We start from the raw sequence: 13,322 nt of genomic DNA, 5'->3' as shown, positions 1-13,322 counted from the left end.
GAAATGTTTTTAAAGGCTCCTTGGGGCATGAAATGTATTTTTCTCCCTCTTCTTTCTGCCTTCTTCTTTCATTATTATGTATGTGCAAATAAAAAGTCCTAAACTGAGAGAGGGACGGAGGAAGAGAAACAGAGATAGATAGACACAGAAAATGCAAAATCTTCTGACATTCGTACACAAGGGACACCTATCAACCAACAAGTACTTGCAAATTCTATGCAGGTCATGTGACAGATGCACAATACTAGCATGAGCTGGTCGTCTCTCTCACCTGAACTCGTGCTCGCTGACCACCTCTCCCAGGTACTCGATGATGAACTGTCCTGAGCGGAGGGGCTCCTTGGTGCGGATGCCCCAGCCTTTGCCCTCGGCACGGAATCGCTCCAGGCACTGGACCCACTCATGTCTCTGGATGTGCTGGTTGTCACACTGATCCCCACAGGGACAGGTGCTGGGAGAGCACTCAGCAAAGCTCATCCTAGTGGGGAACAGGGAATTAAATAAATGTAAATTGAAGCTGCTAATCCACTTTCCAGAATGTCTGAATGAACAATAACAGAGCTCTGGCTTTACAAAGGAAAACTGTTAGCTTGCCATGTTATCAAAAGTTGAATAAATTAGCCAATGGAAGCACAAAGCCGCTTTTTTCATGAAGTGTAGTTTCAGTGTTCATGTCCCTGTACCTGTTCAGGCAGTCATCAAGGCAGCCTTTCTCAACGGGTTCCTCAGGAGATCTGCAGTTACACGTGGTCGTTTCATAACCGGAGAGAGGCTTCACATCCACATAGACGTCTGCAACACATAGATAGGAAGGGATTAACATTTTCCATTTACAGTTTTAACCTGACACTCTCATCAAGTGTGACTAGCAATGAGTACGTCAGTGGAATCAGCTTAAATTCCTAGATTGCAAACATTACACACAACCAATAATAAGGACTGCAAGGGTCAAAGCCACAGCTCCCAAGCAATAGATGTAACAAATTTCCCTGTGTCCCATGGATTAAAGAGGGAACCACATAAGTTGATCAGGCCACAAATAACATTCTGTCCAGATAACTGGATCACTGGACCAATGCCGATACTCACTTGATCTGATCTTTTTATAAAGGGGGACATCGGGCCTCTTGTAGAGCTGAAACCAAAAAAAACCCAGAACGGTTAGCACAGAGAAGACAAATGCTTATGTGGGCCTGCATTTGGGCTGTAGCTTTTAAGTCTATGCTTCGGTCTTTTACTCTGAGCATGGAAAAACACTAAAAACACTTAAGCACTCGACATGACTGATCACCTGATCGTGTTTCCACAGCCACAAGATGTCGTAAGGCAACTGGAAATCAATGCGCTTCTGTCTCAGGTACTTGCCTAAAAAAAGAGAGAAGGGGAAAATCAGGGAGACAAAATAAAATTGGTTTGTAAAAGCGTACTCTCAGGGTTCCTGCACATCAAATTCCATCACTGTCACTTCACTGACATTTCAGAAAGTGGTTTGGGATATGCATCATTTTTCATAACTTTTCCAGGCCCAGAAAACTAATAACCCTTCATCCACAACTCCCGAGTCAAATAACCATATTTTGTTGATGTCATAACAAAGTGCAAAAAAACGAATTCAGTTTAAGACTCACCAACATGGATAGGAGCAGGAAACAGTCCGTACTCATGTTCCCCAGGTATGTATTCCAGCTTTTCTTTCTTCAGCTGCAGAAGCTGACTCCGGGGGCTAGAAGACGCAGTAGAAAAATAGTAAAATGTCTATATAGGCAGATTATAAACAGTCTAGAAAGATGGTGTGTAGTATGTTAGTAACTAAAATAAATGTGAATATCAGCAAATTGTTGTTAAGTATGATGGTGCACTTGCGGGCTGAAACAGGAGTTTTTGTTTAAGACTCACTCTTCAGTCTTGAACACGTCAGAGTAAAGTCCCGCCTTCTGGAACTTCTTCTTTGGAGGTCTGGCTGCTCTCTTCTCCCGTTGGCTGGTTATGGGCATGGGTGGAGCTTGTTCCCTGGAGACGGTGCCTGGGCGTTCCGGGGAGCAGTGGCCATCTGGCTTGCCTTCCAGTGAGCTAAAAATAGAACCATGACTTGGTTTCTAGTGATGACTGGACTTGATAAATGTTCCTATATATACTCCTGCTAAATTCTAAGTTTAGTACGTGCTGCGAAACTTACCTTTATTAGTATCCCACACTTCAGACCTCTTAGGTATAAAGGTTAACATGTGATCTTATAGTGAAAATGTGCTTACCCACGAAAGCGGTGGAGCTCTTCCTGGGTGAGCCAGCCTCTTCCGCCCCCGGCTCTGGGCCTCATCCCCAGGTTGCCCAGGTTCTCCTCTCTGTCTGGCAATCGTTCCTCAGTCTCTTCCGCCTCCCCGTCCTCTTCCTCTTCCCCCTCCTCCTCCTCCTCCCCATCTCTGTCCCAGTGCTTCCTCTTCTGGCCTCTCCTGCGCTGGCCCTGGACCACCGACTCGATAGCGTCTGTCACAGTGTCCCCCTCCCACCCCCTGCCCCCTGGCCCTCCTCCCCTATCTCCCCCTCTGTCCCTGTGCCTGGTCTGAGTTACCTCCACCACAGGAGGAGGCGAGGGCGGCGGGGAAGGTAACGGGTGCTTCCTGGGACGCCCGGGGCCCCTCTTCTTCACTACGTTGTTTCCTGTACGAGCCTGTCTCTGCAGCTTCTTGGCACGCAGGATTTTGTTGACGTGGTGCAGGCTGTGTTTGGGAGGCTGCACCCGGTGGGAGTGGTGAGGCAGGGAGGCATCCAGGCAACAGTCCTGGGAGGGGGAAAGGCAGGCGGAGGAGGCAGAGCCGTGGGAGTGGAACAGAGAAGGTTGGTGGTGGTGCTGCTGCCGGTGGTGCAGAGGCCCCTCGGGACCCTCGGCAGTCGGGAGGGCACCACCTCGCGTCTGGACACCCGACGCCCCTAGTCAGAGAAATACAAATGGCATATGGAGAGAATGGGATTATCATGCTGCAGACATAGTAGTAAGGTCTCCGAGACAAACAGCATTGTCAAATAATTCTTGCCATTTGTTGTGTGGTATTAGGACAATTCAGACAGCTGTCAATCACAGAAAAGTATGTTAATTTGACCTTCAAATAATTTCCTGTAATTTTTATTTTCCTGTATGGCACTATGACCTATGTGGCAAACAAAACAAATCATTTACATCATCCATCATCATTTGACCTAGGTCTAGTAAAGTGAGATGAATGCAATATATTTTAACGTCAACATTGTGCTCTATAATAAAATATTGTAGCACTGATGTTTATTCATGAGAGCTTACAATTTGTAGCTGTAAAAAATACATCAAAATGAAGGAAACCGCCATCAAGCCGTCTGGAGGGCGACAGTCACATTTTCTTCACAGTTTGAAGTGGCCTAATTACATAACATAGCATCAAACACCATATTAAACTCACCAACCAATTATTCAGCTCCCTACTAATAATAGGCTGGTAGCATTTAATGGTAGTTGAAGCTGCGTAGAAGACTTTTCTCCATCACTCAACATCTCTTCACCGCTCTTCATTTTCCCTCACTCCGCATCCCTCATCCTCTCTTTTCTTTTCTTTCAACTCGTCAGGCCCTGCTCTTTTTCCGTGATCCTCTCCCTCATTTCCACTAATCATCACTTAAGTTACTAACCTTTGGCTTCACCTTCTTCTTCTTAACTTTACAAGACTCTTCACTCCCCATCTCTATTACTCGCTCAATCTCTACACGCTCTCCTTTTCCTGGTTCACATTATTTTTACAAGCCCTTTTTCACCCTTAACTTTCTCATCCTCCCCTCCCTTCCTTTGACCTTACAGGACTCTCTGCATCACTCTCGATTCACATAACTTCCTCCTCTATTCTCTCCTGTTGCATCACTCACATTTCTCTTTTCACCCTTGCCTTTCTCACCTTCCCCTTCCTACATTACAAGACTCTTCTTCACTTTCCATACCTCTTCCTCTCTCTTCCGTTCTCTCGTCTGTTTCCTCATTAACATTACTCTTGCACGCCTTTGTCATCCTTGACTTTCTCACCCTCCCCTTGTCCGACCTGGCAAAACTCTTCTTCCCTCTCCATCTCTGCTTCTCTCTCTTCTTCTCTCATTCACTCTGGTCTTGTGTGACATCCCCCACCTCTCCTCCTTCAACCGTGGACGACTCTTTTCTTCACTCTCCAATCATGTTCCTCTCCCCTCTTCCCTTCATTTTCATTATGCCTTTTTTACATTCGCCTTTCTCACCCTACCCTCGCCTCTCTTTTAACTTACTAGATTCTCAGAGTTATTTCTGTACCCATTCGCTTGCTTCTTCACTCATTCACACCCAGCCTTTTGTGCTATTCCTCATCCATGGCCTCCCCTACAGCCCCTTCAATTACATCACATTACACTCTTCACATCAGTCTCCATCCTTGCTCTTCCCTCACCCTGTGCATCTCTCCTCTTCAATCACTCCACACTCAGTCTTGTATGCCAGTCCCCGCCCTTAGCCTCCTCTACCTTCACGGTGCATTCTGTGACCACTGGATGACCCCGTGTCCTGAGCTCTAATCCAGGATTACATTGGCTTGGTCCAAGCCGCACCACACTGCCTCAACAGGGACCTTCCTTACAGCTCCCCTCCTCAATCACACACGCACGCAGACACACATTAGATAATACTCACATGCAAACACACACACTGCTGCGCTGTGTGCACAGTTGTAAACATCAGTCTCAGTCAATGGGAGCCACCCTGATGAAGTAAGATCGTTGCTGAGGCGCGCTGTCTTAGCTCAGCGATATTAGACGAGCCCAGGTGCTGTGTGTACAGACGGACAGGACTAAGCCTTACACTATGGGCTTTTGAGGGAAACGTCTACCAAATATAGCCTGTTAACAAAATACTCCACCCCTAGACTCACAGCATGATGAGCACTCTTGTGGAAATGTAATATCTACTGCGGCCAACTGAACAGTGACATCCACACTCACAGTGGAGTCAGTTTAAGTCATTATGTGGGCTTTTCCTGCCAAGCCCTTAATCACTAGTAAGGGCTACCAAATGTCAGAGACAGTGCAGGCACAGGGGATGTCATTGTGTCTATCCAGGGGATTTTTAAAGGAAAATGGGCAGTCCACTCCCCTTAGTATTTTTCTTTGCTCAGGCAGTGGGACAGCTGAGAGGGCTGCACAGACGCAAGAGAGAATGTTCTAGCAGTGTTTGATCTAAGGACAGCTGAGGTGCATGCGGTTCCAGAGACAGAGGTCTTAACCACTACACCATTTCTGGGTACTCTGAAGGATTTTCAAGAGATACACAGGCTTCACTGAGCAGAGATCAAGCAAGGATTGAGAGCTCACTTGCTCTGCCATATGGCAGTCTCCGAAAGGGTTATTGCACAAATATATAGTCCTAGAATCACTGCAGCCACTAATTGATTGCACACTGTGCCAGTTCCACCACAGTTGTGCCAAGCCGTAAAGCTCATCAGACATCACCCAATCATATTCAACCACATGGTTCTTGAGGCAACAGAAACAGAACTATTTTTGGAAAATGAATTTGGTGCACAATTGACTTCAATAACCTTCAACAATGTCAAATTCAATTTGGGTCGAAAGATTGTCTGTGCAGAATAGCCTATCAAATACCAAAGCTTATAGGACTACATGAATCACAGGGGATTCAGTGCTGTGAAAGGAACTTCTAAGAACAAATTAATGCAAATAGCCTTCCAGCTGCCTACTACTCTTTGTTACTGGTTACTATAAATAAGATACCTGGACAGCCTTTTCTTTATTTTAAATGAACTATGCAGTCTGCAGTTTATCAATGGATGCTCTGCTGTAGCTAGCATATTTATACAGGTCCCTTTGTAATTCAAACCCTCGGTGCGGCTGACTCACCCGTCTCTCTCCTCTCTGCTGACGTTGACCGGTCCTTCCTCAGTGTCCGGTCCATGCGGGAAAAGCTGGAGCTCTCTGTGGCTCCCCCAGCCTTTCTGCCCCTGCCCCCCCTCAGGGAATTGCGGGTTAGGGCAGAGGCAAACAGATTTGTATGGTTTGGAGAATCCTGGGCTCCAGGCTCTATATCCTCCAGGGGCGTGAGGGGCTCCTCGTCCTCGCTGTCTGAACAGCCCACTGGGTCTTCAGCCCGTCCATCTGAGAAGGGTCCCTGGCCGGGTGCCGCTTGGCTCCGGGACAGCTTAGCATAGTCTGCCTCAGAGCTGCCCATCCTGAACCAGGACTCTACCGGGTGGTGGCCTTTTGTGCTGGTGCCCAGTGCTAGCCGGGAGGGCCCCAGACAAGACATGGAGCTGTCCTTGCGCTTGTACCTCTCCGCAGAAGAGGATGAGGATGAGGAAGGGGAGTTGGCTGAGGTGGCAGCTGCCTGCTTGCTGGCACTGGCACTGGAGGAGTCTCGTCCAAAGCGGCAGCGCTGTAATGACTCGGCCATCCCAACACTGCTGGCTCGCTCCCCTCTCCCCGACGCTCCGCTGTCGGAAATCCCTGCAGTGGCCCGGCTCCCCGCTCCTGCTCTTCCTGCTTCCTCCCCATCCTCCTCGGTGCAGCGTTCTCTGTGTTTGTGTCTGTGTTTGTGTTTATGGTGCCAGTTGAAGGAGAGCTCAGAGGACATGGGTGGGTAGAGGACAGGGGACCTGCCTCCTCCCAAGTACTCTTGCCTCAGCAGCTTATGCTTTTTCTTGTGAAATTTGGAGGGGTTCAGCAGGAGGTGAGAGGGGTGGTGGTGGTGCATGTAGGATGGGGGAGGGGGAGGGGGGAAAGACGGTGAGTGGTGAGAGTGGTGGGATGGGGCTGTGTGGGGTGACTGGTGGTGTGGGTGGGGGTACAGAGCGCTGGCCGGAGGATAACCTCTGTAGTAGCTCAACCCCAGTGGCCCAGAGGAGTAAGGAACGCTGTAGGAGGGGTGATAGAACCCACCGCTGGAGAGAGGGAACCCAAGCCCAGGTACAAAGGGAACCTCAGACATGGACTCCCTCAGTTTGGGAGGCCGTCCCCGTTTCTTCTTCATGTCTGGTTTACGAACATAGTGCAGTGGGTCACAGGGGTATGCAGGATGAGGGGAGTAGTAGCCACTAAAGTTAATCCTGAAGATGGTAGGCAGGAGGTCCCTGGGGAGATAATGGTGTGGTGGAGGGCCACCTGTGCCTCCTATGCCTCCACTGGCCCTGCTCCCCACTCCTGGCACTCTACCTGTTCCCGTTGCCATGCCTATCCCACTGCCCAGCCGGTGCCCTGTGGTACGGTGTGCTATCCGAATCTCGCTCAGCCTCACCACGATCTCATCCAGCTCAGCCAGAAAGTCTGGGTCCTGCCGCCGGGAGCGCAGCTGCAAGTACTTCTTCTTGCGTTTCCGTTTCTGTCTCTTTAGCTTGTCGTAGCCAGGGCAGCCATGGCTCCGGCGCTTGCACTTGTGCTTATGTTTCTCTTTGTGTCCCAATAGTGAGGAGGTGGGAGCTGCTGGGTGAGGCCTTCGGGGGTCAGGTGATGACCTCGCCCCGAGGGGTGACGGAGAGGGGGAGGGATGTTCCATAAGTACAGAGGACGAGTGTCGCCGCCTGCCTCTGGAATTAAGCCCCACCCCCGGTCCCATTGCTGAGCTCATGACCCCTGGCATTAATAACCCGCTGCCCATCCCAGGTGGCATCCCCATTCCACCCAAACCACCCGCCCCTCCAGCCTTCTCGCCACGGTCAGACGTGCTGTTGTTGTCTGTTCCTATACCACTGTCACTGGGCACTGTCTCCTCACTGTGCGACTCACTGACCGGCGACGGGGTGGCTTCTTTTAGCTCACTGAGGGGGGCCGGGGAGGTGGGATGTAGCGGCCTGGGAGGGGAGAGCTTATGGTAGTGGTAGTGCTGTCTGTAATGGTGGTGGTGGTGATGGTAGCCACGGCAAGATGACTTCTTCTGGGAGGCTGCTGTGGCCGCAGCGGACGACGAGGAGCCAAGCCCTAGGGTGCGAGGATTAGGGGCTGAAAAGGTGGGGGGAGGGAAGGGGAACGAGTGGTGGCTATGATGGGGGTGAGAGTGATAGTGGGAGTGACCCGCAAAGTGCACTGAGCCTGGCTCCACAAAGCTAGCATCACTGATGGGACTGTGGCCTCCACTGGACTGGGAAAGGGAGGGGGAGGGGAAGACCTCTGAAGAGGAGAGCTGGTGCTGCTGGGACTGGGACTGGTGGTGATGAAGAGGGGAAGTGGTGTTCGGGGATAGGAAGGGTTCTGGTGGTGGCGTTGGAGCTTTGGAAGTGGAACTGGTCGCTTTTGGTTTTCGGCCTCTCCTCTTTCCCATGTATATTGTGCCCTTTTTGCTGACATTGATTTGTGGCCCTAGTTTGCCCCCGAAGGAAGCAGCCAGGGAGGATAATGACTGTGTTGCAGCCTCCACAGAGCCAACCACCCCACTGGTGGTGCCTCTAGGGGCATCTTCTGTTCTTGGACCCAACAGGATTTGACTGAGAATACGCTTCCGTTTCACACTCTTCATCTTATTGATCTTGCCTATGATGGTTTTCATGATGAGCTGCCCGTTTCCTTTGCTGCGGAACCGTTTGTCTCCTGCGTCCCCTGCCTCAGGAGCCAGTGTGGGAGGCTGACCCTCCTGTGGTAAGGTAGGGGGAAGGCGCTTAGGACGTCCCCGTTTTCTAGGCATAGGTTTAGGGGGGTTCAGGTCCACCTCTGGATGAAGAACAGGGGGGTCCTGCTCCTCTTTGGATTTGAGTAATGATGAGAAAACCTTGGAAGGGGCCAATTTGTTACTAGGGCGCCCGCGAGCAGGGGCATCGAGCCTTGGCATTTTGGACTTCGGCCTCCCCCTTTTTTTAGGCTGGGGTGGGAAGAGTTGTGACACAGGATTTTGTGGCACAGGATTTGGTTTGACCTTATTTGGGTTGGGAGGCCTGCCCACAGGTCTTTTTACCGGCGGGGGTGTATCCAGGCTTGAAGATAAAGGCATGGCGGTTTTGCTCTGGTCGAAGGGACTGCCCTGGCCTGCTCTTTGAGTCTGGTTCTTGTTCACAACACGGGTCCAACGGGGTTTCCTACCCCTGCGTTTTTTCAGGGGTTTGCTGTCCTGCTCTGGGGGAGAGTCCGGGGATGAATCAGGAGAATCGTCTCTAAGAGGCATTGGCGAGCTTTCTCCGTCAGCGGGCTCTGGCGGTGAAGGTGCCCTTTGTCTTACAGGCTCAGGGGGGCTGCTGGTCCGACTAGGGCGGCTACTGTCCCGGTTTGGACTGCGCTTACTTGGGCTAGAGCTCTTCCCCCTCTCGACTCGGAGTGACTGATTACCAGCCCCCTTGTCCTTCCCCTCTGGCTTTCCTATTCCTGATGGAGGAGGGCACTTGGTTAAGTCTCTGGGGCTGTCCCTGTCCTGCTCCCTCTCGCTCGCACTGCTCTCGTCTGCCAGGGAAGGGCTCTCTCGCACGTGGTGTCCTTGTGAGGGAGCAGGGGAGCCTGGGTGACTCACTGAACTCCCTGTCCTCTGCTCGGCTGAGGTGGTGGAAGAGGAGGAGGATGAAATGAGACGAGAGGGCGAAGATGTGGTGTGGGGCGGGCAGTGAGCGTGACGTGACTGTGGTTTAGCATTGTTACTGTTGCTGTTGTCGTTGATGCTGTCCTTTGACATGGTTGTCAGTCGGCTGTTGCCATAGGTGAGTGCAGGGCTGTTGCTGCGACTACTGCTGTTGCTATTGTTAATGTTGATGCTGCTGTTGCTGCTGCTGCTACTAGACTTCCCAGTCCCATCTGTGTCCTCTTTTCTCGGCGGCGTCGAGTTGGATGACCTGTCCATAACATTGTCTTTGTTCCGAGAGCCATAAGGCCGGCCAGGTGGTCGTGACACGGGAGGAGGCGGAGCAAGGTGGACCACTCTTGAATATGTATTCCTATTGGCCATAGCCCTGTCGCGTTGTTTGGCGGTGGGGGCCATGAAGCCTGAGCTGGGGAGGGCAGGGGAGGGGGCAATCTTTGCGGGTTTGGTTGGCTTAGGGGTCTTTGATGGTGGGCAGGTCGCTATGAGTTGAGCTAGTTTCTCAGTGACTGTGGGCGCTCCCCAACTTTGAACACCCCTGTCCTTGTCCCTCTGACTTTCAGTGCTGTAGGTGTATTGAGGAGGTTTAACCCCTTCGAAGCTGGGTTCTTTTGATGCAGGTACTGGTGGAGAAGGTGAAGATGTCCGGGGGTTGGATTGTGGAGTGGGTGTTTTCTTTCCAGAGGGGTACGTTTTGCTGTCTGGTGAATGGCGGTGAAGATTCAGGGGTCTCTCAGACGTGGTGGTGGCTGTTTTCGCGTCTGGCTTTGTGTCCGACTTGCAGGCCATCTTTGGTGGACCCTGCAAAAGAAGAGAACAATGTGGAAACCCTTAGTGAGGGCACTGATTTAAGAATGATCATGAAATGCGCTGTCCAATGTCCAAGGGAAATTATCATGGATATAGCCTATTCAATTTTATTTCTAAACACTTGAAAAGATTTAGAAGTTATGTACTAAAGCCATCAATTGAGATCTCACAATCTCACTCTCTCTCAAGACAAGGCGCAAAGTACAAACTATCAATCAGCAATGGGTTTTAGATGTACAAGCCAAACTAAAAAGAGTTTTCTTTATCCCTGTGCAAATTGCAGTTCATTGATAAGATTTTCTGTCCACTGCTGCTTCCCAGGCATGCCCAGGGGGAAAGCTCCTCTCGACTCAATAACACTTATCAGGGTCAGATTGGGGACAGCGAGGGAGAGCTGGAGAGAGGGGTCATGCAGGGGAGGGGGGAGGAGAGGACATGGCCGGGCAGACAGAGGATAGACGACACAGACGGAGGGAGATGGGAGGGGGTGGTGCATGATGGATAGAGACAGGCCAGCAGAGAACACAAAGAAATCAAAGAACAATTTACGCGCTGCTCTTTATCTGTGCAATAACATGGTGATTACTAGGGTAACCATGCTGTGGACCACTGCATTACCAATGACTGACTGATAACATTTTAAGGTGATGAAAGAGGATGTATGAGTAAATAAATGTACATTTGGCTGTCAGTATTGAATGTTCTGTTTTGGCAGTATATGCAGCCAAACACCTCTTGTGCAACTCCTAAAGGTCTCTTCAGCTTGGATTCTGTGTTTAACGCAAATATGATTTCAAAATCAAAATGTATAAACTCAATATGTTCTCACTGCTTACCCTTTTAGCTGGAGCACTCCCATTCACTGGGGAGGGTGACGGGGTGGTAGTGCTAGCTGGAGGAGCAGCAGCAGGAGGTGGTGCGGGAGCTGCAGCAGAGGAGGTTGATGAAGACGATGGGTTCGGTCTGTTGTTAACACAAGGACTCTGCTCCCTCTCTCTCTCCCTGCCATGCGGAGGACTCTGGCTCTGACTGCCTGGCCCATCACTTGTCACCCCTCCACGGTTTCCTCGAGCGCCGCCTCCACGCCCCGTGTGCCTAACGGTGGCCCGGAAGGCCGGGCGGCACACATAATTCTCCAAGATCTTAGGCGGCTTCTTCATGCGCTTCGCTTGAAGACCAATCTTGAGTTTGACATTGCCCTCAGATAGGCTGCTCTCTTTGATGGAGAAGTGGGACTGGTCACCGCCGGCACCTCCAGGCCCGCCTCCTCCTCCTCCACCTCCTGCACCAGGGGAGACTATAGGAGCTCCCTCCTTATCTCTTTCCCTCTTCTTCTTCTCCTCCTCCTCTTCTTTCTTTCCACCCCCTCCCTCCTTCTCTCGCTCCCCGGTGGGAGCACCGGTGGGAAGAGGGGGTGGAGTTGCAGTTCCCCCCTGAATCTTCTGATCCATCAGAGATTTAGGGGGTGTGCGGGGTGGCTAGGGAGGGGATGTTTTGGATACCAGGTACAGTTTTTGTTAGGGGAAAGGCAGTGGTCCAGAAGGAGATGGGATAGGGGTGAAGGGGGAAAAGGGGGGAGGGGGATAATGGTGAAAGTGAAGCAATCCTTGTTTTGTGATGGCTTCTCTCCCTTCCTTGGCTGTCCAGCCCTTTCTCCGTCCTTCAACTGTGAAGGTAAAGACAGGTAGAGAGGGAGAGAGAGAGGGAAAGGGAGGGTCGGGGAGAGAAAAACAAAGCCAAAGAATTCCACATTAGTCACCGCAACACAGATCATCAACCAAACAATGACAGTTTAGACAGTGCATAACAGATCACAACAGAAAAGTATAAATGTCTCATAATGAATGATGGAGGGGAACAGGCGGCAGGGCAACAGTTTTTATCATCTATTTGGTTAGAGGCTGTCCTTCATCCTGTCTGGGTGACTTTTTATGATGTGTTCGTCCTCCCAGACTATAACAATCTGTGACCTATTTACACAGCCAAGGTTTCTGTACCTGAGACACGTAACCCTAGGCTCAAGGACTCACAACTGTCCGCCTGAGAACTACAAAGCCTACAAGGTCCGGAGTGAATAGCTAAATCACCACATCCTTCCAAGGTATTACGGGATAAGCTGCCAAATGAGCAATCCCTGAGCTTCCCTCATTAGTTGCAGTGAAAATGTTTCTCTGTAAAAGTGGCAAACTGCTCACAGTCTGGGCTAGCACAGCATCAGCAAAGAGCAGCATGTTTCTTAATTGTGCTCCTTAGAGGACAGCCCAATTCAATGAAGTCGTCTGCAGCTCCCTGTGGCCACTGAGTGATTTAATGCGGATTCGCCCCCAAGCAGGTGCTTTCTCTGGGTGAAGTCATTTGGAGGCAATTCAGAACTGTGACCTCAGCACATTGGGCCCTCTGGGACTAGACAGCGGATCCGGCCGCCTTTCCCAGCCTTCCACAGCAGCAACTGAGAGTGAGTGATAGAGCGTCAACGTGTCGGCGGTTTCTGTGTGCCCTACATTAGTGGAGAGCACTAAAGGAGCCACTTAATGGAGCCTCAGGAAAGTCATACAAGTCATCACATCAGTAAAGCGTCCCAGCAAGAGAGGAGGAATCGGCTATATACAGAGTCTTAGAGCCATGTTTGTTTTGGATTATGATTGTGGAAGACAGTAGTAGAGACGGAGGAAGACGGGGTTTTTTTATCGAACCACACAGTAAACGCAACCCGATTCTTGGAGTCCGGCCTGTAGTTCCCCACGCCCTCTTTTCTGTGTTTACTTCAATTACTCACTCCATTTCGCCTCAAAACTCCAGACTCCCCCTCGCTACACATACCACACTCAGATCACACCTCCCTCTTTTCTCCAACACTCCATCAATCTCTGTGTTCTTTCACCCGTTTTCCTTTAAGCTTTTCTATCCTCTTCCTCCTCTATTTCACAAACTTGGAAAGCAGTAGTAACAGCAGACAAACTAAAGTCACTGT

General features: G+C 50.6%; 1 protein-coding gene across 1 annotated transcript in view; it reads right to left on the bottom strand.

Moving 5' to 3' along the window:
* Positions 1-13,322, bottom strand: part of ash1l (ash1 (absent, small, or homeotic)-like (Drosophila)) — a 32,756-nt gene that overhangs the window by 16,413 nt on the left and 3,021 nt on the right. Inside the window, exons 3-11 of the mRNA XM_071517778.1 lie at positions 11,188-12,017; positions 5,896-10,342; positions 2,253-2,928; positions 1,897-2,070; positions 1,629-1,723; positions 1,292-1,365; positions 1,090-1,135; positions 684-792; positions 272-478 (exon numbers count right to left, since the gene is read on the bottom strand). Of these exons, the coding sequence (XP_071373879.1) occupies positions 272-478; positions 684-792; positions 1,090-1,135; positions 1,292-1,365; positions 1,629-1,723; positions 1,897-2,070; positions 2,253-2,928; positions 5,896-10,342; positions 11,188-11,802 (6,443 nt within the window). The 5' untranslated portion in view covers positions 11,803-12,017. The remainder of the gene's footprint in view (positions 1-271; positions 479-683; positions 793-1,089; positions 1,136-1,291; positions 1,366-1,628; positions 1,724-1,896; positions 2,071-2,252; positions 2,929-5,895; positions 10,343-11,187; positions 12,018-13,322) is intronic.

Source organism: Centroberyx affinis, unplaced genomic scaffold, assembly GCF_046629955.1.
Source record: "Centroberyx affinis isolate AG114_WGS23_722 - 3 ecotype Tasmania unplaced genomic scaffold, CSIRO-AGI_Caff_v1 ptg000046l_1, whole genome shotgun sequence".
Lineage (NCBI taxonomy): Eukaryota > Metazoa > Chordata > Actinopteri > Beryciformes > Berycidae > Centroberyx > Centroberyx affinis.
The sequence above is the reverse complement of the archived record's forward strand: the minus strand, read 5'-3'. Positions and strand labels throughout refer to the sequence as shown.